This window comes from Manis pentadactyla, chromosome 16, assembly GCF_030020395.1.
Source record: "Manis pentadactyla isolate mManPen7 chromosome 16, mManPen7.hap1, whole genome shotgun sequence".
NCBI classification, from domain to species: Eukaryota; Metazoa; Chordata; class Mammalia; order Pholidota; family Manidae; genus Manis; species Manis pentadactyla.
The window spans coordinates 40609615-40630706 of NC_080034.1; the positions used below are offsets into that span (position 1 = coordinate 40609615).

The 21092-nt window shown below is 53.3% G+C and overlaps 3 protein-coding genes across 7 annotated transcripts; all 3 read left to right on the forward strand.

The window, feature by feature from the left end:
* Window positions 1-308: 308 nt before the first annotated feature.
* Window positions 309-3663, forward strand: ZBTB22 (zinc finger and BTB domain containing 22). Its single transcript, XM_036927680.2, has 2 exons — window positions 309-428; window positions 1111-3663. Exon 2 carries the CDS (start codon window positions 1177-1179, stop codon window positions 3070-3072), a length of 1896 nt encoding a protein of 631 aa, XP_036783575.1. The 5' UTR covers window positions 309-428; window positions 1111-1176; the 3' UTR covers window positions 3073-3663.
* A 256-nt stretch (window positions 3664-3919) lies between these two features.
* Window positions 3920-13171, forward strand: TAPBP (TAP binding protein). The gene is made up of 8 exons (XM_036927681.2): window positions 3920-4066; window positions 4205-4375; window positions 4605-4865; window positions 9967-10362; window positions 10732-11073; window positions 11156-11245; window positions 11376-11413; window positions 12110-13171. The coding sequence occupies exons 1-8, from the start codon at window positions 4030-4032 to the stop codon at window positions 12119-12121; spliced, it is 1347 nt and encodes a 448-aa protein (XP_036783576.1). The 5' UTR covers window positions 3920-4029; the 3' UTR covers window positions 12122-13171.
* Window positions 13172-13884: 713 nt separating this feature from the next.
* RGL2 (ral guanine nucleotide dissociation stimulator like 2) lies at window positions 13885-21009 on the forward strand. 5 transcript variants are annotated; one of them, XM_036927677.2, is made up of 18 exons: window positions 13885-14022; window positions 14232-14428; window positions 15701-15784; window positions 16047-16225; window positions 16352-16402; window positions 16488-16785; window positions 17057-17308; window positions 17389-17492; window positions 17585-17669; window positions 17749-17817; window positions 17999-18073; window positions 18621-18653; window positions 18761-18882; window positions 18978-19073; window positions 19156-19267; window positions 19376-19666; window positions 20088-20202; window positions 20327-21009. In XM_036927677.2, exons 2-18 carry the CDS (start codon window positions 14273-14275, stop codon window positions 20536-20538), a joined length of 2334 nt encoding a protein of 777 aa, XP_036783572.2. In that variant the 5' UTR covers window positions 13885-14022; window positions 14232-14272; the 3' UTR covers window positions 20539-21009. The 5 variants fall into 5 exon arrangements, with proteins under 5 accessions (XP_036783572.2, XP_036783573.2, XP_036783574.2 ...); XM_036927678.2 differs by having other exon boundaries at window positions 18782-18882; XM_036927679.2 differs by lacking the exon at window positions 13885-14022 and having other exon boundaries at window positions 14229-14363.
* Window positions 21010-21092: the final 83 nt, after the last annotated feature.

The window sequence follows — 21092 nt, forward strand, 5'->3', positions numbered from 1 at the left end:
AGGGACTGTCAGATGCTGGGAGACGCTGGCGATGACACCCAGCAAACCCGCTAACGGCCACAGCTCAAAGGCGGAGCCTAGGCAGCGAAGGCCAAGACCCTTGCCAATGAGAGGCAGCAGGCTTACAGAATTAAAGGGGAATGAATGCTTTGGCAGAGCCAAGTCCTGATTCCTCAGCAACAGAAGAGACCTGGTACCTTTAAAGAGGATTGAGGCTACTGTTCCTTAAAGGAGAAATGGCCGAGTCGGCCTAGTTTTGCCCAGCAGCACGGGCGGGGTGCCCGCCTGTACCTTTAAAGCCGGAGGGGCGGAAGGCGGAGCGGAGGCGGAGGGCGGAGGGAGTCGGCGCAAGATGGCGGCGGGAGGGGCCGAGGCTGCGGCTCTGGCCGCCGAGTGAGGGGCGGGGGGGCCCGGGGGCGCGCGGCCCGGTAAGCGAGGACGCGCGGGGTTGGGGGGCCCCTTCCGGGTGGGAGAGGAGGTTGAAGTAGCGCTTGGGGCGGAGCAGAGGGGGGCGGGATCCTGCGTGGGTGGGGGTAGACAAGGGGCGGGGCCGAAAGGGCCACGGGGGCGGATCTTGAAGGGGCGTGGTCTGAAGGCCACGGGGAGGGGACTTGAAAGGGCGGGGCTAGAGATAAGTGGGAGCAAAGGGGTCCTGGCCCACGAGAGATTGGTGGGGGTGGGGGTACAGCCTAAAGGGAAATGGAGAGAGGGTTGGTTTTCAGTACAAGAGAAGACCTGTTCTACCCAAAAAAGGGTGCCAGACACCAAAAAGGTAAATTTTGGAAGGTCAGGCTCTCAGGAAAATGGGAAATTACAAGGTGAGGAACCCTACACCCCAAGAGCACTTTATTTCTCTAACCTTCAAGGAAAGCACCGGATTTGCAGTCAGGGCACCTGTGTTTGCTGACGCTGTCACTTACTGGCTGTGTGACCTTGGACAATCTCTTAATCTTCCTGAGCCTCAGTTTCCTCATCTGTCAGATGGGATTGAGAGGAATTGCTAACTCAGTATTGCGAGGAGTTACTCAGATAATGCATGTGAACGTTTTTAAACTGTAATTAGCTGTGTTGTTATGAGATGTTACCATTCTTCTCTCTTTTTTTTCCCAGAGACCCCCCCGGCCGCCCTCCTTCCCTTGTTCCTGTGGCTGGGGGGGTACCCCCTCCCTCCACACCATGGAGCCATCTCCTTTATCTCCTGGCGGGGCAGCACTCCCCCTGCCTCTATCGCTGGCCCCGCCCCCACTGCCCCTGCCTGCAGCTGCAGTGGTACACGTGTCCTTCCCTGAGGTGACCAGTGCCCTCCTGGAGTCCCTCAACCAGCAGCGGCTACAGGGCCAGCTCTGTGATGTATCCATCCGAGTGCAGGGCCGGGAATTCAGGGCTCATCGTGCTGTCCTGGCTGCCTCCTCCCCTTACTTCCACGACCAGGTCCTACTCAAGGGCATGACCTCCATCTCGCTGCCCAGCGTCATGGATCCAGGAGCCTTCGAGACTGTCCTGGCTTCAGCTTACACTGGCCGCCTCAGCATGGCTGCTGCTGACATTGTCAACTTCCTTACAGTGGGGTCTGTGCTCCAAATGTGGCACATCGTGGACAAGTGCACTGAACTTCTCCGTGAAGGCCGGGCTTCAGCCACCACCACCATCACCACTGCTGCAGCCACCTCGGTCACTGTCCCTGGTGCTGGGGTTCCATCAGGGAGTGGGAGCACCATGGCCCCTGCTACCATGGGCTCTGTGCGCTCCCATGCCTCCAGCCGGGCCAGTGAGAATCAGTCCCCTAGCAGCAGTAACTACTTCAGCCCCCGAGAGTCCACTGATTTCTCATCTTCCTCCCAAGAGGCGTTTGCAGCCTCTGCAGTGGGCAGTGGGGAACGTCGAGGAAGTGGCCCTGTATTCCCAACCCCTGTGGTCTGTAGTGGGGGAGCTACCTCTGGGAAGCTGCTGCTGGAGGCAGATGAGCTGTGTGATGATGGTGGGGACGGGAGGGGTTCAGTGGTCCCTGGGGCTGGGCTCCGTCGGCCCACCTATGCACCCCCCAGCATCATGCCACAGAAACACTGGGTATATGTTAAGCGGGGTGGAAGCTGCCCTGCACCAGCACCCCTGGTTCCCCAAGACCCAGATCTGGAAGAGGAGGAGGAGGAGGAAGACCTGGTGTTGACCTGTGAGGATGATGAAGATGAAGAGCTGAGAGGTGGCTCCAGGGTTCCAGCAGGGGGAGGACCTGAGGCTACCCTTAGCATAAGTGATGTCCGGACTCTGACTGAGCCTCGGGACAAGGGAGAGGAGCAGGTCAATTTCTGTGAGTCCTCCAATGACTTTGGTACATATGAGGGTGGGGGTTCTGGGGCAGGGCTTGATGATTCAGGGGGACCCACCCCTTCCTCCTATGCTCCCTCCCACCCTCCACGGCCCCTACCTCCCTTGGACATGCAGGGCAACCAGATCCTAGTCTTCCCATCCTCCTCCTCCTCACAGGCTCCAGTTCAGCCGCCAGGGATCCAAGCTGAACACGGGGCTGTGACCCTGGGGCCTACATCAGCAGGGGGCCCGGGCATGCCCTGTGGCACTGGTGGAACCCCTGGAGGGGCAGGGGGTGGGGATGGGAATAAGATCTTTCTGTGCCACTGCGGAAAGGCCTTCTCCCACAAGAGCATGCGCGATCGGCATGTAAACATGCACCTCAACCTGCGGCCCTTTGACTGCCCTGTGTGCAACAAAAAGTTCAAGATGAAGCACCACCTGACCGAGCACATGAAGACGCACACAGGTCTCAAGCCCTACGAGTGCGGTGTCTGCGCCAAGAAGTTCATGTGGCGAGACAGCTTCATGCGTCACCGGGGACACTGCGAGCGTCGGCACCGCCTGGGCGGGGGTGGGGCAGGACCCGGACCCGGGGGATCCACGGGGCCAAACTTGCCACCCAAGAGGGAGTCCCCCGGGCTGGGCGGGGGAAGCGGCGATGAGGCTTGTGGTAACACGCCCCCGTCCAACCGGCGGGTCTTGTCCCCATCCAGCGTCCACAAGGTGGAGATAGGCTTCAGTGGGGGCGGAGGAGCAAACTGAAGGGACCGGCTACCCCCTGTAGCTTTCAGGAAAGAGGGAGTAGGGAGCACTTGCCAGGGGCGCTGTGGTCCCCAGCTGATCTCCCACCACACTTACTGTCTTCCATATCTCTATGGACTTGTATATATTCTGGAGGGGGAACCACGTTGCACCATCTGCCACCCCATTCCACTCCTCAAACCCCTTTCCCACCAACTATCCCCCGGAACTAGGCCCTTTCTTCCCCTCGGACAGGTACACTGAAGCCCCGGCTTCAGAGCAGGGCACAGGTTGTAGGGGGGAGAGAGAGAGGGGGCCTGTTGAACGTCTTGGAGTCGCAGGGTCAAGGGTTAGGTGGTTGTAGTCTGTACCTTAAGTCTGTGTTTGTGTTGTTGTGGGGACCAGGCCTTTGAGCCCCACCCTTATTCTAAGTGTACCCCAACCCTTGAAGGGTATGCTGTTTATTTTTACCCTAGCCCTTGCCCCCCACCCCCAACTGTACTGTCACTGCGGAGGGAGTGGAGAGGAATGAGTAAGTCGAAGGGGTACAAGGTTTTTATTTTAAATCTTATTTTTTTTAAACGGTGATTAAAGTATTTATTGGTCATTTCACTTGGCTTCCTAACAACCCCTATGTGTTTGCTGGGGCCGGGCACAACTTGGGGAAGGCGGAGTGTTGGTGTTCGGGAAGGTGGATTCTGGCGGGGAGAAGACAGGAGGAGCCTAGAGTTGGGGAGCTCTCTGGGACTCGGTAGTGCTGGGTGATACCGGAGTGCGGGGCGGGGCTGAGGTCCCCCGGCCAGAACTGGAGAGGTTGTTCCTGGATGCCCTGTCCGGTCAGTGGGAGAAGCACCTGCCTCCCACATGCCCTCACCTAACCAGAGCGGGGATTTCCTTGGCCCCTCCTGCTGGCTTTTCAAGGAAAGTGAAAGTGAAAGGGGGAAGAGAAGGCTTCGGGGCTGAGGAAATAACGGCGCCATGAAGCCCCAGTCCTTGCTTCTCGCTATGACTTTGGGTGAGGAACTCGTAGCCTAGGAAAAGGGGAGAAGGGGGTGGGGGTGACCCCACCATGCGCTCAACAACGCTGGGAGGGGATGGAGGTCGGGTCATCTGACATCTGGACCGCCCCCTCACTCGCATCCCTTTCCCCTAGGCCTGTCGGCCACCGTCTCAGCGGGCCCCACAGTGATAGAGTGCTGGTTGGTGGAGGATGTGGGCCAGGGCCGCCTGGCCAAGAGACCCGCTGCACTGCTGCTGCGCCAGGGCCCGGGGAGCCCACCTCCTCGGCCGGACTTAGATCCCGAACTCTACCTCAAAGTGCATGGTGAGTCATCCCGGACTCGCCCCCAACTCTGTCGCCTCCATCGAAACCCCCTTTTCTTTAGGTCGCGCAGTGACCTCGGGCCTGTTTACCCCAGTGTAAAATAAACCCGGATTACCTCTAAAACTCTCACTACCGGATAGTGTGTGAGTTTGAAATTCCCTGGACTCTGCCTTCCATGCCCCTTTCCTGGCTGTGATTACAGCTGCAGCTCCCTTCTCCGCGCTCACAGATGGTGCGGGATCCCTCCAGGCGGCCTTCAGGCGGTATCCCCCTGACGTCTCTGCGCCACACTGCGAGATGAGCCACTACGTCCCGCTCCCCGCCTCCGCGAATTGGGCCAGCGGCCTGACCCCGGAGCAGAGCTGCCCACGGGCCCTGGACGGGACTTGGTTCATGGTCAGCATGTCCAGCCCAGTCCTCAGCCTCTCCAGCCTCCTGCAGATACAGCCGAAGCCTCAGCCCGAGCCTGCTTTCATCACCATGGCAACAGGTAGCTGGGCAGGGGAAGTGGACACGTATGGGTAGATTGTTAAGGGTCCAGATCAGCCTCTGACTCACCACCTGGACTTGAGCCAGTCATTTCCCCAGTCTGGCTCAGTTTCCCTATTTGTAAAGCGAGGCAGTAGGGCTGGAATTAGTCTATCTCTAGCACTTCTTCTAGCCCCCCCAAAAACAAAAACAAAAAAACCCCACCTTTGCTGGTTGGGAGCGGGGCTTCATGGTGTTGTGAAGGGCGGAACTATGGAGGGAGGCAGAGTTTCCCGACACCAGACCTTAAAAGTTTTTGGGAGGTGGGTTGGAAGATGCTCAGAAGCCAGAACTTTTCTCAGCCCTCCTGCCAGATCTCTGATCTAGGCACCTTTGAGGTTCACCATGTTTCAAAAAAAAAAAGTTTTTGAACCCCCACACCGCGCCCACAAGGCTCTCGCGCTCAAGGTCACTGATTTCCCCTGACAGCCCCTTCCCTATGACGCAGGAGGATGCGCTGACTGTGGTCACCAAATGGTGGGCTCGAGTAGGTGGGAGGGACACTGCGGGATGCCTGATAGTTTCCTACTGCAAGAACCCCGTTTATTACCTCCTGTTACGCGCGTTACACGGGGTAGACACTGCTGGGCTCAGGCGAGGTGAACGAGTGGGTGAGTAGAGCAAGAATGGAGATTTAGGAGCTCTCCCTTCTTGAGTAGGATATGAGTAAAGTCCTTACTACCCTCATTCGTATACGATTTTATTATGTAAACAGCACAGTCTGACCCCAGCCGAGCCCTGCGCCCTTCTTTCCCCAGTACCTCCTCCCTGCCACCCTCCTCACTGAGAGTATCACCCACAGGACCAGGAAAACAGACCCAGCCCTGCTTTTCCATTCTTAGTCCCCATACCCCAGCCTAAGCAGGGGCAGAGGCAAACTGCTCCTTCTGAGGTCAGTAGCTCTCTCCAGGGGGAAAGAGTATTTCCCAGGGCTGCTGGCTTCACTGAGGTGGGGTGAGAATATCCTTTTCCCTCTGAGTCTGTTTTTCTAACTATGGAATGTGGATGATCTTTCCCATCTGCCTTTCTGTTGTTGTGACTATCGAGGGAGACACTTTGTTAATTTATTCACTGATGCAATAAATATTTATTAGCACCAAGAATAAATTAGGGCCCTCCAGTTCTCAGTCCAGGCTGCAAATAAGAATACTCTTGGAAATTTCTAAAATATACTGAACCTGGGTCCCACTCCTGGCAAATTAAATAAGAATCTCTGTAGTGGCCCTGGGCACTTTCAAGGGTCACAAAGGTGACGAGACATAGATTCTGCTCTGAAGAAGATTCTTGTCAGATGTGTCTTGGATAAGTGTAATGTAGATTAGACAGCAACTTGGGCCATTAAAGAAGTGCAGATAGGGAGCCACAGGAACACCCAGGTGGGAAAATTATCTGTGTCTCACAGACCACTGGGGTAAAAACTGGTTGCTGTTCTCAGTCTTCTTGCTAAGCGCTTCTGCTTGATTAGGGATTTAAGAAAATGAAAATTATTGTTTTAATGTAAAATTTAAAATGGAATATTTCTAGTGTCACACAGATCATTGATAATTTTGTTAATAAACATTTATACATTATTTCTTACCAAATACCTTAAAATGTTCATTGACAAATGTACTTTCTTAACATATGTTGTGTGTGTGGCATTTAATTCTCATCATCTTTTAAAACATTGTTTTGGAAAATTTCAAAGATGTACAAAAGGAGAGCAAATAGTAAAATTACTCCCCATATACCCATCACCCATTTGTATAGTTATTACATTTTACCAAACTGTTTCACCAATTCTTCCCCAACCTGCTCTTTTTTTTGAAGTGTCTTAAAGTGTATCCCAGGCATCATATTATTTTACTCATAAATACTTCAGTAAGCATCTTTATTAAAAAAGAACTTAAAAATCCCACACCATTACCATACCTAACAAAATAAACAATAATTCCTTAATATTTAATTTTTAAAAAGTTTCCTGATTGTCTCACTGATGTTATTTTAGAGCTGTTTGCTTGAATCAGGATCGAAAACAAGTCTACATATAGTATTTGGTTGTTGTATCTGTTTGGGCTGCCATAACAAAATATCATGGACTGGGTGGCTCAAACAATACATTTAATTTTCTCAAAATTCTGGACCTTGGAAGTTCAAGATCATGATCAGGGGGCTAGCAGGGTTTGTGTCTGATAAGAGCTCTCCCCTTGTGGTTGCAGATGGGGCTACCTGTGGCTGTGTCCTTACATGGCGGACAGAGAGAGCTCTGATGTCTCTTCCTCTTATAAGGGCATCCAGGTCTATTAGATTAGGGCCCTACCTTTATGACCTTATTTAACTTTTATCACCTCCTTACAGGCCCTTATCTCCTAATATAGTCACATTGGGGATTAAGGCTTTAATGTATGAATGGGATGGGGGAACACAGACATTCAGTCCCTACCAGTTTTGACTCTTAAGTCTCTTTTATTCTATCATTGCATCTGCTACCCCCTTAAAATGGTAGTGAATGTGTCATTTGTTCTGTAGAATTTCCTACATTCTGTATTTGGCCAGCTGTTTCTCCATTGGGCCATTTCTCTTGACCCTTTTTTCCTCCATATTTCCTATAAATTGGTAGGTAGATTTAGAGGCTTCATTAGATTTTGGTTTAAATTTTTCCAGTAATACTTTATAATAGTTGTTACCATGCACTTTTTTTTTAACAGAAAATCAAAAACCTATATAATTCAAGCTGCAAAAATAGGTAGAAATTTTCCTACTGTTCTGGCCCTGTTGTATTCACATTTGTATCTTATAGAGTCCAGTTTATGGAATGCAGGTCTAAAATTGCTTCAATAACCTATATTAAAGAGCACTGTTGCCTTAGGGTTAAACTGTAAAACCTTTAGCTTTATTAATCCTGTGGATTGTTTTTAACCATTCAAAAGTATGTTTCTGGATTTTCACAAACTAAGTGAAATTGCCTACATTTTTTACTCTATTGAACAAAAACAATCCCACGGGGTTGAGAGAAGTTGAATCACAAGAGAAGAGAAAACTGATTACTAGTACCTGGAGGATCCGGGTATTTCTGGGAGGAAGTAGCAGTGGAACTGACCTTGAAGGCCATGGAGTATTTAGATTTAGGAGAAAATGGGGAGGGAGATTACAATCTGAAGGAACACAACAAAGTAAAGATAACGCCCAATGATCAGAGTTCCTACTCATCTCAAGAAAGGGATTCTATGTGGCTTGTTCTTATGCTGCAAGAAAGGTCTGGAAAGGAGGGTTGGGGGCTGGTTTACCAAGTACCTTGAAGGCTGGGCTTTATAGGTGATAGTAAACCATAAAAAGTTTTTTTGCGTGTATGCCATTTTTCCTGAAAGCCTGTTATTTTACTTGATTCTTATGAAAGGTAGGCAAGGGTCACATTAGCCTAATGAGGAAAGTATAGATTAAAAGACTTTCCCAAGATATCTAGCAAGTCCATGATGATGAAGATGGTGGAAGTGGTGATAATGAAATAGTAACGCCTAACATTTATTGAACATTTTCTATATGTCAGGTCTTGTTCTAAGCGTTTATAGGTATGATTCCATTTATTCCTCTCAACAACCATAGGAACTAGGTACTGCTATTTCCCACATGTCAGAGAGGAAGAAATCTGAGACACACTTGGGCAATTAGGATACTTGCCCTACTTGTAAGAAGCAGGGCTAGGAGCTGAAACCAGGCCCTCTAGTTCCAGCCTGTGCCCTTAGTTGCTGGCTTCCTAGGTAGCCAGGACTTTTAAACAGGTAAGTGACCAAATCAGACTTGCAGACAGCCACCTGTTTGGCAACAGTGTGGAGGATGAAGTGAAGGAGAGATAGACTGAGGAAAGAGAGATCAGAGAGGAGGCTCTTGTAATTGTCCAAATGTGACGAGACTTGAGTTGGAAACTGGTAGAAGATCTGTTTTGGAACATAGACCCAGGGCCTGGTGAGGATAGCACATAGCACATTATATTTATTTGACAATTTGCTTGTCTATCTCCCTTATTAGACCAAGAAATTTGAGGGCAGAGACTGACTGTCTCATTCACCACTCTGTCCTCTACCTTGAACATCATAGGTACTCAATAAATGTAAGCTGAATGAATGAGAGGAAGAAGTCTTAGTGACTTGACTCCAAGTGTTTGCCTTTAATGTCTGGGGGGCTGGTGGTGTTCATTCATCAAGGCAGGGAAGACAGGCACTGGAGCAGGGAGGGGAGTATTGCAGAGGTGCTATTGAGATGGTGTATGTTAAATTTGTGGGGCAGACAGGTGCTTAGGTATAATCACAGCAAATACTTTTGTAGACTTTGTATTCTGCACACTGTTCTAAGTACCTTTCATATATAGGTGTCTTTGTTATCCACAATCAGGAACTGAATAAATCTGGGCAGCAAGAAGTATTAAATTATTTAACTGTTACTGCAGTAGATAGGTACTATTTTCATCATTATTATCCATATGTAGGAGATTAGGAGGCTGAGCCAAAGAAAAGTGAAGTAACTGGCCCAAGGTCATATAAATAACGTTAGAGGAGGGTTTAATTAGAGCAGCCAGGCTCCAGACACTTAACCGGCATACACTGCTTCAGTGGAACATAGCAATCTGTGTTCAGGTCTGGGGAAGAGCTAGAACCTTCCAGAGTCAGTAAATACTCTGTATAGCACTAAAGGACTGACAGTCATGAGTCATCACTCTCTTTGCCAGAAAACAAAAAAAGACCTGCGTCTTCAAAGGTTGTGCATGGAGGTTGGACTGGTTCAGGTTGTCTCAGATCCTGCTGTCCCCAGAGCTCAAATGGTGGTGTTCAGACCAGCCTTCAAGGCTATACCCATTCACTGCCCCATTCACCTCTAGACCTCTCTCACTCTCAGCCACAACTGGGACTCACCCATATCCAGAGAAAAGAGGATTTGCAGGGAGGGCTGGGAAATGGTTTCAGAAAAGGTGTCCTCCAAGGAGTGGTTAAATTGGAGTTGAGTCCTCCCTGTAACTCCATTTCTCTATTTTTTTGTCTCTTTCTCTCCCTCATGCCCCTCCCAATCCTTCTTTTCCCCATCTTCCCTAGTTGTTTTGACTGTCCTCACCCACACCCACACTCCTCGAATTCAACTAGGACAAGATGCTCTACTGGACTTGAGCTTTGCCTACATGCCTCCCACCTCCAAGGCCACATCTCTGGCCCCAGGTCCCCCTCCCTTTGGGCTGGAGTGGCGACGCCAGTACCTGGGTAAGGGGCACCTGCTCCTGGCTGCAACTCCTGGGCTGAGTGGGCAAATGCCAACTGCCCGAGAGGGGGCAGTGGCATTTGCTGCTTGGGATGATGATGAACCGTGGGGTCCGTGGACCGGAAATGGGACCCTCTGGCTGCCTGCAGTGAAGCCTTTCCAAGAGGGCGTCTATCTGGCCACTATACACCTGCCATACCTGCAAGGGCAGGCCACTGTGAAACTTGCTGTGCACAGTGAGTGGAGGGACAGGGCTCCCCACCAGTACAGGGTGGACACTGAGATTATGGGGATACCATAGTGAAGAGGGTGCTGGGTAAGTGGGGGGAGAGATTGGGATCCTCAGGAGTCAGAAAGATAATAGGTGGAGGGTCCCTGCGAATCGGGGGGCTTTGGGATAAGGGCTCCTAAATCTGAGGGGATGGGGTCCCTGAGATTGGAGGCTTTGGCATGGGGATTCCTGGGAAACACCAATAGGGAGACAGTGGGTTTCCCACTGAGAAAAAACCCAAAACTCTGTTTTGGGGAATCAAAGGGCAAACTAAGGGTCTCTGAGGACAATATAGATTGATTCTCCCCATGCTCCTTTCCTACTCTCTCTCCAGAGTCCCCCAAAGTGTCCTTGATGCCAGCACCCCTTGTATGGGCCGCCCCTGGGGAGGCACCCCCAGAGTTACTGTGCCTGGTGTCCCACTTCTACCCCTCCGAGGGCTTGGAGGTGGAGTGGGAGCTCTGGGGTGGCCCTGAGGGCAGCTTTCAGAAGGCCGAGGGGCAGAGGTGGCTCTCCTCCTTGCGTCACCACTCTGATGGCTCTGTCAGCATCTCAGGGCACCTGCAGCCACTCCCTGTCACCGCCAAGCAGCATGGGGCGCGCTACGCCTGTCGTGTCCACCACCCCAGCCTGCCCGCCTCAGGGCGCAGTGCCAAACTCACCCTAGAGGTGGCAGGTAAAAGCCAGGACAGAGAAGGGGGGGTTGGGGCGCCTGGGAAGATACCATGGGGCCCACCCTCAGTCCCTCCACTTGCCAGGTCTTTCTGGACCCTCTCTGGAGGATGGTGTTGGCATCTTCCTGTCTGCCTTTTTCCTCCTTGGGTTCATCAAGATGTTGGGCTGGGTCGGTGAGTGTGAGCCCTACCCAGACTGTGACCCTCCCCTGGTCAACATTCCCCACCTACTCCCGGAAATCTGACACCCATCCTTCAGCCCTACCACTCCCCCATCCCATCCCTCTTCAATCTCTCTCCACAGTTGCCTACCAGTCCACTTCCAAGGATTCAAAGGAGAAGGTAACAGGTTCCACCTTCCCTTATCTTTCCCTTCTCATTTTATCCCCTCCCCGCAACTCATCACTGGAGGGAGGCTGCTGGCCTTGTGGCAGAATCCCAGCTTGGAATTCATACAGACCTAGGTTAACTGCTGACGCCCTGAACATGCTACTTAAACAATGCCTCAGTTTCCTTGGGTGTAAGGATAAAAAAAATTTCTTAGGCTGCTCTGTCATGAGTTTAAATAATCTAGTAGCCACACTAAAAAGGTAAAGAGAAATAGATAAAGTTAACTTTAATAATGTACCTGATTTAATCTAATATCCATTATCATTTCTCCATGTAATCAACATAAGAAATTAATCCTTTTTTCTGTCCTCAGTCTTCAAAAACAGGTGTATATTTTAAACTGTCAGCTCATCTCAATTCAGACTAGCCACATTTCAAATGCTCAATAGACATATGTGGATGGTGGCTACCATATTGGACAGTAGAGCCTCAGAGGGCTATTGGGAGGATTAAAGGTGATAGTCCATCTCCTTTGGGAGATGCAGGAGGAAAAGCACCTGGTATAGTGTCTACTAGGGAGAGAGCACACAGAAAATATTGCCCTGTTCTTCTGCCCATGATGGTTTTCACTTATCTCTGGGTCAACCATGAGCACTGTACCCCATTTTTTAAAACCCAGAATTTCTTACCTTTTTACTTCTCTTCCAGAAAACACAGTGAGGACACCCACCACCATCATGGGGAAGCCACTGTCATCTCAGAGCTACTGTAGTAGCTTCCCCAAACACCACTGTCATCATCCGCTCCTGTTCCCTCCAATCTCTCTCCACTGAGTGATTGGAATGTTTTTTTAAAACACACAAATCTATTGCTTTCACCTTCTCAGAGCTGTAGGGTAGTGGTTCTCAAAAATTTTGGTCTCAGGACCTCTTAAAAATTGTCAGGGACTCTAGAGAACTTTTGCTTATGTGGGTTATGAACTGTACATACTTATTATACTCTTACTTAAAACTGAGAAAAATTTAAACGACAAGCATACACAAAACATAGATCCCATTAGCTGTGATGACAATGTCAATACAATTCATGAAGCTTCTGGAAAACGCCACTATACATTTTTTAGAGAATGAGCGTGAAAAAGGCAAACATGTTAGTATTGTTATGAAAATAGTCTGAACTTTGCATACCCCCCTGAAATAGTCTCAGGTCCTCTGGGACAGAGACCACAATTGGAGAACCAGTGCTGCAGAGGCCTAATCCATTCTCCCTCGCTCCAACCACTGCTTCTCTCTCCAACCTCGCCTGGTGCCCTCCGGCCCTCTGGTCAATGCTCAGCGCGGCTACTCCTTTCCTCCAGTGGCCTCCCACCCTCCCCGGGTACCAGAGCTCTGTTACCTCTGCCTAATCCACCCACGGCCTTCCTGGGCTCCAGACCAGGTCAGCCCCGCCGTTCCTCCCCTCAGACCGCCGCGAGCCCATCTTGCGCGGTTCACCACTGTTGTATTTACGTGATTGTGCGAGTAGTTAAACGCGTCTCCTCTCCGCACCGTCTGCCCACTGCCGTAGCCCCTCCGCCGGCACAGGACCGGGCGCCCACTGTAGGGCGCTCAATATAAGAAATGAGAGTATTTAGAAACCGGTGTTGGACCAAATAACTGTTGGAAGGATGCGGCTGCTCGGCTTAGGGACCGCCGAGGGACAGAACGGTCAGCCAGACCCATGCGGGGAGCGGATCTAATCGTGTGGGAATAAAGTGTTTCAGTGCTTCCAGCAGGGTGTCTCATTTTACCCCAGGGCTCCCCTTGCCAAGCACGACTTCCAGTCACCTCTGGTACCTTCCAATTACTCCGACCTTTCAAACGTCATGGCGGCAGCCGATACCCCCTCGAAACAGTTTGGGACCCGGTGCCACTAATGGCGGGCAGGATGCCCTCAAGCAGCGGGTTCCCCGGGGACAACAGAAGAGAGCGGGAATCCAGGATTCGAGCGCCGGAAACCCGGGAGAGCCGAATTGGGAACCGGATGTGGCGGCTTCCTGCTCCGCCCCCTGCTCTGACAGGGTGGGAACAGAGGGCGCCTCCGAAAACCCGGAGCGGATTTCAGGTGTCCACACTTGTGGGTGGGAGTGGGGAGCATAACTCCGCGGGGTGGAGTGACTGGGTTCCTCCCAGCCTAAAACGCTTCCCGCGGGAGTTTTAGCCTTGTGGTATGGGGAATGGCCAGTTCTGCTCCTGTCCTCCCCCGGTGGCAGGAGACTGGAATTTTATCCCAGCTCAGGACAGGGCGACATAGGATCCGAGATCCCCAAGTAGGGGGGCGTTGCGAGGAACAACGGAGCTGGGGACCCGGGTTTCTGGGTTCCGGCCCCTGGGCGTCCAGCGCTCCCCGAGTCCGCGGCCCTGGCTCCTGTCCTCACTTCCTTCCCTTTTTGGCTCCAGCTCTCGGAGAGCGAGGACGTGGGGGAGAGCGGAAAGGGCGGAAGGGCCCGAGAGTCTTGCGGGGGAGTACGGGGGGTGCGGAAAAGCCGGGGAGGGGACTCAGTCCGGGAACTCGGTCGGGGGCCGGAGGACGACAGGAACAGCGGCCCGGGACCCGCGCTGGCCCCCACCCCTTCCGAGCAGGTCAGAGCCAGAGCACCCTATGACCCTGCCCATTCCCGTACTCTTGACCCCCTCATCTAAATGCACCAGGGCCTCCAGTATTCCACCCCTGTGTTGCTTCCTCTGCCTCCCTGCAGGACTCCCATCGGGTTACCCAGACACCCACCGCGTCCCTCGCCTCCCAGCGCCCACCTGACTCTCCACCCGCGCCCCCTCCTGTCTCTCCCCAGGCGCCCCCATGGCTCGACCCCGCTGATTCCTTCACTCGGCCATGCTCCCGCGGCCCCTGCGGCTTCTTTGGGACACGAGCCCCCCCGGGGGAGTCGTGCTGAGCAGCTTCCGGAGCCGAGACCCCGAAGAGGGTGGGGGTCCAGGTGGCCAGGGCGTGGGCGGGGGGCAAGAGGAAGAGGAGGAGGAGGAAGAAGAGGTGAGATGCGGGTGGTGGGAAGTAGGGGGGTATATGCTTAGGAGACTCCATTTTTCTTTCCGTGTCTGTGTCCCTTCTCTTCCTGCCTCGTTATTTCCGCGCCTCTTGCTGGGTATCTCCCTGGCTCCCCGCTGTGGGGAGTCCCGGCGTTTCTGTGGTCCTCTGTGGCAGTGTGACTCAGGACCGGCCCGCAGGAGCCTGCCCCGTTACTGCCAGGAGCGTCTGGCTATCTGCCTTGCGGGTCCTAGCCATCCTCGCTTATGCCTGAATGTGCCTGCCTCTCTGGGCAAAGTTTAGGTCCCTGTCTCCCTCCTTGTTTTTGTTTGGCGGGGAGGGGTTTGTTTCCACAGTAACCGGCTCCTCTGACTCTGGGATTGGGGAGGGAACCCTGCGTTTTCGTGACCCCTCCCGCCAGCCCTCCTGGCACTGGGTGGAGGCGGGAAACCAAGGTTCTTGGACCTCCGAGGGACAGCCCCGGGGGAACTGGAGGGTGGTCACCTGCTTTCCTCTGGGACTAATAGTGGTGGCCAGGAGTAGGATTTGAGGCCTCGGGAGGGGTGAGAAGTTGAATTTGGGGGCCCGAGGCCCTGTACTTCTGGGTCCAGAGGCTGGGTGAGTGCAGGGTGACTGGCAGGGCTGGTTTTTCGAGATCGGTGGGGGGAGGGGCCGGGACCACGTGACTCCTAGAGTCTAATCCCCCCACCTCCCACCATGCCCACTTTCCCTTCTCCTTCCTTGTTCTGGGATCTGAGCCGCCACCTTGACGGGGGTCTTCAGGATTGAAGGACTAGGGGAAAGGGGGCTAAGGGGAAGGACTAACTCTGGGTTTGGCCAGTTCCTGCGGGGGAGGGCGGAGCATGCGGCTGGACCTGTGACTGAGGTTTCAGCTTCTCAAGGTCTCTGCCTCTGGCTTTCTGCCTCTCTGGCTTTCCCTTTACCCTTTGCACCTTGCCTCTCTGCTGTGCTGGGGGTTCAGCTCTGGGGGGAAAGGGCAACGGAGGTCTCCAGGATCAGGGTTCCTGCATACCACCTATACCCCCAGTGCCACCCCCTCGGCTCCACCGGACCCTGAGGCGGCTTGGGGGGGGCTGTCTGGGCCCCAGTTGGGGAGACCTGGGGTCACCAGCCCCCCCCACCCCTCGCACTCGCTGGTACTGTCCCCTGCCGCCACAGGTGAGGGGTATAGAGGGAGGAGTAGGGCCTGGGAGTGAGGGCTGGGGGCAGTGGGCAGTGGTGTGGGACTTTTTGATCACCTCTTCCTTGCTCCTCCAGGCCCCTGTGTCTGTCTGGGATGAGGAGGAGGATGGTGCCACCTTTACTGTCACAAGCCGTCAGTATCGGCCTCTTGATCCCTTGGTGAGATTAAAACTTTGACTTCTCACCTCTGACCTATCACCTCCCAGTTCCCCTTCCTCTGGCTAACTTTCTGGCCAGAGTGCTGGGTTGGGGATCTGAAGAGTAGAGATCTAGGCTCCACTGTATGACTTAGACTAAATCTTTTATCCTTTCTCCATCTTAATACAGTGAGCCCGGATAATCTCCTAGTTCTGGGATTTTCCCCAAGGATCTAGGGCCAGAACTGAAGAAAGGGTTCGTGACTGGCCCTCTGTCTCCCTAGGCTCCAACACCTCCCCCACGTTGCTCCCGAAGGCTCCGAGCTGGCACTCTGGAGGCCCTGGTCAGACACCTTCTGGATTCCCGGACATCAGGGGCTGACATGACCTTCACATCAGCCTTTCTGGCCACCCACCGGGCTTTCACCTCCACACCTGCTCTGCTAGGGCTTGTGACTGACAGGTCAGGGTTGTAACAGACCAAGGGTCATGGAGGTGTCAGGATTTTCTGAAGTCCAAATACCCCACCAAAATAGTGAAATTGGAGGCTTGGTAAAAATGGATGGATAGAATCTCTTCCTCTCCCCAGGCTGGAGGCCCTAGAGTCTCATCCTACTGATGAACTAGAGAGGACTAAAGGGTAGGTGACCTTGATTCTTAACCTCATAGTCCCCTCTGCCTGAGCTGCAGCTTGACCTCTGACTCGGGCGATTCCCTTCTCCCAGGGTTGCCATCTCTGTACTGTCAACCTGGCTGGCCTCTCACCCTGAGGATTTTGGCTCTGAGGTTAAGGGTCAGCTTGACCGGCTTGAGAGCTTCTTGCTTCGGAAAGGGTATGCAACAGGGGAGGGTGTTGGGGGGGGCAGCGCTGACCTCATCCGCAACCTCCGGTCCCGGGTGGACCCCCAGGCCCCCGACCTTCCTAAGCCCCTGGCCCTCCCCGGCGATCCCCCTGCTGACCCCACGGATGTCCTGGTGTTCCTCGCTGACCACTTGGCCGAACAGCTGACCCTGCTAGATGCGGTGAGACCCTGACCTCTGACCCCTTTGTCTCTTTCCCCCTTACTAACCTCTCCCTGACTCCATATCCTTTCCTTGTTTCCAACCCTTCCAGATCCAGCTCCTAGCCTCCTCTGTCCACACAGTTTTGACCTTGCCCCACTTGCCCTCAGTTGTTACCCTTCAAACCCTGTGCCCCTCTGGTTCCTTGGCCACCTGAGATCCTCACACCCCTCATATTGGAAGGCTGACCTTGTTTGACTATGAACTTTAACCTCTGACCTCTGCCCCACAGGAGCTGTTTCTCAATCTGGTCCCCTCTCAGTGTCTGGGGGGCCTATGGGGTCACAGAGACCGGCCAGGACATTCCCATCTCTGCCCATCTGTCCGAGCTACTGTCACACAGTTCAACAAAGTGGCAAGGGCAGTGGTCAGCTCTGTTCTGGGGGCCACCTCAAGTGGAGAGGGGCCTGGAGAGGTGGCTATACGGCCACTCCGTCCCCCTCAGAGGGCCCGGCTCCTGGAGAAATGGATCCGCGTGGCAGAGGTAAGAGAGAAGATAGGCCCTGTTTGGTACTGTGGTGTGAAGAGAGGTCCTGCAGCTTGGCCACTCTCTCAACCCCACAGGAGTGCCGTCTGCTCAGAAACTTCTCTTCAGTTTATGCTGTTGTGTCAGCCCTGCAGTCCAGCCCTATCCACAGGCTTCGGGCAGCCTGGGGAGAAGCAGCCAGGTGGGGAGGTTGGGGCACTAAACTGGGGGTGAGGGCTGGGAAGCAGGGCACAAGCCAGGCCCATCCTCAAGACTGCTGCCCTCTGCCCCCAGGGACAGCCTCAAAGTCTTCTCCAGCCTCTGTCAGATTATCTCTGAGGAGGATAATTATTCTCAGAGCCGGGAGCTACTCCTGCAGGTGAGGCCCTGTTCCCTGGTGTTCCCAGCCATCCCTGCTCCCCCTGCCCACCCCATAGCTCATATTCTGTCACAACCAGGAGGTGAAGCTACAGCCCTCTCTGGAGCCAAATTCCAAGAAGGCCCTGAGGTCTGGCTCCCGGGGTGGGGTGAGTGATTGGTGGGGTGGTTGTGTAGTAAGGAGAGTGTGGGGAGCAGTCTGAGGGATGGCAAGGGGAGGCACAGTGGAGAATTCAATTTGTCCTCTGAGGCAGTGGGATAGGAAAGTGTGAGGGATGGAGAGCCCTCAGATCAGTGGCAGGGGTGTCTGACTCTGACCTCTGACCTCAGGGTGTGGTCCCCTACCTTGGCACCTTCTTGAAAGACCTTGTGATGCTGGATGCAGCCTCCAAGGATGAGCTGGAGGTCAGTGGTGCATGTGTCAGTGTGTGCATTGTGATGATGGAACACGAGCCTCAGGGTCAGACAGATCTCTCTCCCAGAGAGGGCACCAGGACTCGGAGTGCTGGGGTTCTGGATCTGTTACTTTGGCAAGTTGGTTAATTTCTTTGTGCCTTAGCGATCTGTAAGTGGGAGACTGCCAACGGTGTGTATATCAGTCCGTTAATGATGAGGGCTAAATGGATTCATATTGAGTCAGGGCTTAGAACAGGCCTGAAATTCAGGCATATGTAGAGTTTGTTACTTAAGAGTACTGGGATGGTGGGCCAGTTCCTTGTCTGCTGTGAGCCTTATTTCCAAATGTGTAAAGGGGATACCTTTTCTACTTATGATACTCAACTGGAAAGGTAAGGTACAGCGCTTAGGGTAGACGGGCGTGAGGGGGCGGTGGGGGCGGGGTCAGAGACCAAGCGCAGTGTGTGGGAGTCAGGTGTGGGTGTGCGTGTGTTTCGGAGAAGGAATGCTCTCCGTGACAGGCTTGGGACTTCACCCCATCACCTTATCCTTGCAGAATGGATACATCAACTTTGACAAGCGGAGGAAGGTGAGTGGAGTACACTGGCCAGATGCTAGATACCCCAGAAAGGGGAGCGGGAGGGCAAAGCCTGGGGTCTGTGTTTTGGCTCCTGCAGTCTGTGGGCTCCTTCCTAGGAGTTTGCTGTCCTTTCCAAGCTACGGCGGCTCCAGAACAAATGTCGTGGCTATGTCCTCCAACCTGACTCTGATATCCAGCGGTGGCTGCAGGGGCTCCGGCCACTGACAGAGGTCCAGAGGTGACCGGCTGGGTGAGGTGGGACTCCAGGGCTTCGTCTGGGTGTGTGGGTTGGTGTGTCATATCCTGGCCTCTCCCCATTTCCCGCCTCTCTAGCCATCGTGTATCATGTGAGGTGGAGCCACCTGGTACCAGTGACCCTCCTGCTCCACGGGTGCTTCGGCCAACACTGGTCATCTCACAGTGGACAGAGTGAGGGAGTCAGTGGTTGGGGGTTAGTCTCCTGGGGAATTGCTCTTCTTCCTCTGATCTTCCCAATCTCCTGCCACTCCAGGGTTCTGAGTTCTGTTGGGGGTCCCACTCCCCTTGTCTCCTGGGACCAGCCCAGTGTTGGGGGAGAGGAGGTGCCTGGAACCCCTGCTCCTCTGCTGACCCGGCTGGCCCAGGTGAGCTCTGCTCCTGACCTCCAATCTCATCATTGACCCTGACTTTGTGAATGTTTCTTCCTTGCCCTCCTTCCCTTCATGCCAGTCCCCCATGCTTTGTGTCCCCAGCACATGAAGTGGCCATCTGTCTCATCTCTGGACTCCGCCCTGGAGAGCACTCCATCCCTGCACAGTCCGGCTGACCCCAGTCACCTCTCTCCCCCAGCCTCCTCCCCTAGACCTTCTCGAGGTCACCGCCGCTCAGCCTCCTGTGGCTCCCCACTCAGTGGGGGTGCAGAAGGGGCCTCTAAGGGGACTGGATATGGGGGTGGGGGGTCTGGACCAGGGACTTCTGATTGCCGAATCATCCGAGTCCAGATGGAGCTGGGGGAAGATGGCAGCATCTACAAGAGCATCTTGGTGAGGAAGCTGTGGGCTGGGAGTTAGGGGTGAAAGATGGTGCCTCATGGGATTATAGATATCTTAGGTTTGAATAGTCAGATGGGAGGATGATTCTAGTTTTAATTTTGACCTTTGGTTTAGCAGCCATGTTTTATTTTGAAGGCTACTTTCATTAGCTGCAGCACCTTGAATTTTTGATGGCCATATTAGATTTTCAGAACCAATAGCAGTTTCCCCCACAGGGAAGCAGCCCTATTTCACTGGGCACCATGTGGGCTGGCCTGTGGAGTACAGGGGGCCATTGTGTTGGGTTTCCTTGTTCACTCTAAAGTACTGGACATGGGTAACCTTTTTTGGTTGGCATCAGTGGCTAGGGTTGAAAGGATGGGAAGAGAGGTCATCACAGCCAATTTATTTCTCTTTGGCCCCATCCTGCCAGGTGACAAGCCAGGACAAGGCTCCAAGTGTCATCAGTCGTGTCCTTAAGAAAAACAATCGTGATTCTGCAGTGGCTTCAGAGTATGAGCTTGTGCAGCTGCTACCAGGGGAGCGAGGTCAGAAGCCACAAGGGAAGGCAGACTCGGAAGGAGAGTGGTGACCACCAGTGGGAATGTTGCCACATCCAAGTGGTTATGGGGGGAAATGACTGTGTTTGACACCCCCCCTCTCAACCTGCAGAGCTGACCATCCCACCCTCAGCTAATGTCTTCTATGCTATGGATGGAGCATCACATGATTTCCAGCTGCGACAGCGGCGGAGGGCCTCTACTGCTACACCAGGCCTCACCAGTGGCCTCCCTGCCTCAGGAACTCCCCCGAGTGAGGGAGGAGGGGGTTCCTTCCCCAGGATCAAGGCTACAGGGAGGAAGATTGCCCGGGCACTGTTCTGAGGGGGAGTTCTAATGGCTCACAACTCATGGTGTCCATACCAGATGTGGGTTGCCATCCTGAATGGTGGCAGTTATGTCACAATGGGAAGAAATCCAGAAGGTGGTCAACCACCCTGGGGCAGTGAAGTGTCACTGGTTTACCAGACATCTGAGAGATCCAGCCCTATTGGAACTGGTAATCTTGGTAACCAAGTTGCATTACCTGTGTATAGATCTCCCATTTTCCATGAATGCAACCATGGCTAGTGCTGGAAAAAGGGATCCGTTTCTGATTCCTGGCTGTATCCTAGCATGCCAACAGTCATGGAAAGGCCTACTAGTAGAGGGAGAGGAAAAGCCTAGAGGCTCTGAGCCCCAGGGGAAGGGGATGGCAAGAAGTAGGTTCTACTGGTAGTACCTCTTCCTACTTTGGGGGTTTCTGTCACTGTGACAACACTAAGATAATAAACCAAAACACTACCTGAATTCTAATCCTGTCTTTGCAGTGCATATAAATTGGCTGCTGGGAGTGGGGCAGAGAGTTGGCTGGAGAGATGTCATGGAACAAGAAGGGG

Coding starts and splice junctions, on each gene's coding strand:
- RGL2 (XM_036927677.2), top strand. CDS start 14,273: ATGCTCCCGCGGCCCCTGCGGCTTCTTTGGGACACGAGCCCCCCCGGG. Junction 14,429..15,700: donor AGGAGGAGGAGGAAGAAGAG/GTGAGATGCGGG, acceptor TTGCTCCTCCAG/GCCCCTGTGTCTGTCTGGGA. Junction 18,883..18,977: donor CCACTGACAGAGGTCCAGAG/GTGACCGGCTGG, acceptor CCGCCTCTCTAG/CCATCGTGTATCATGTGAGG.
- ZBTB22 (XM_036927680.2), top strand. CDS start 1,177: ATGGAGCCATCTCCTTTATCTCCTGGCGGGGCAGCACTCCCCCTGCCT.
- TAPBP (XM_036927681.2), top strand. CDS start 4,030: ATGAAGCCCCAGTCCTTGCTTCTCGCTATGACTTTGG. Junction 11,074..11,155: donor ACTCACCCTAGAGGTGGCAG/GTAAAAGCCAGG, acceptor TCCACTTGCCAG/GTCTTTCTGGACCCTCTCTG. Junction 11,246..11,375: donor CAAGATGTTGGGCTGGGTCG/GTGAGTGTGAGC, acceptor CTCTCTCCACAG/TTGCCTACCAGTCCACTTCC.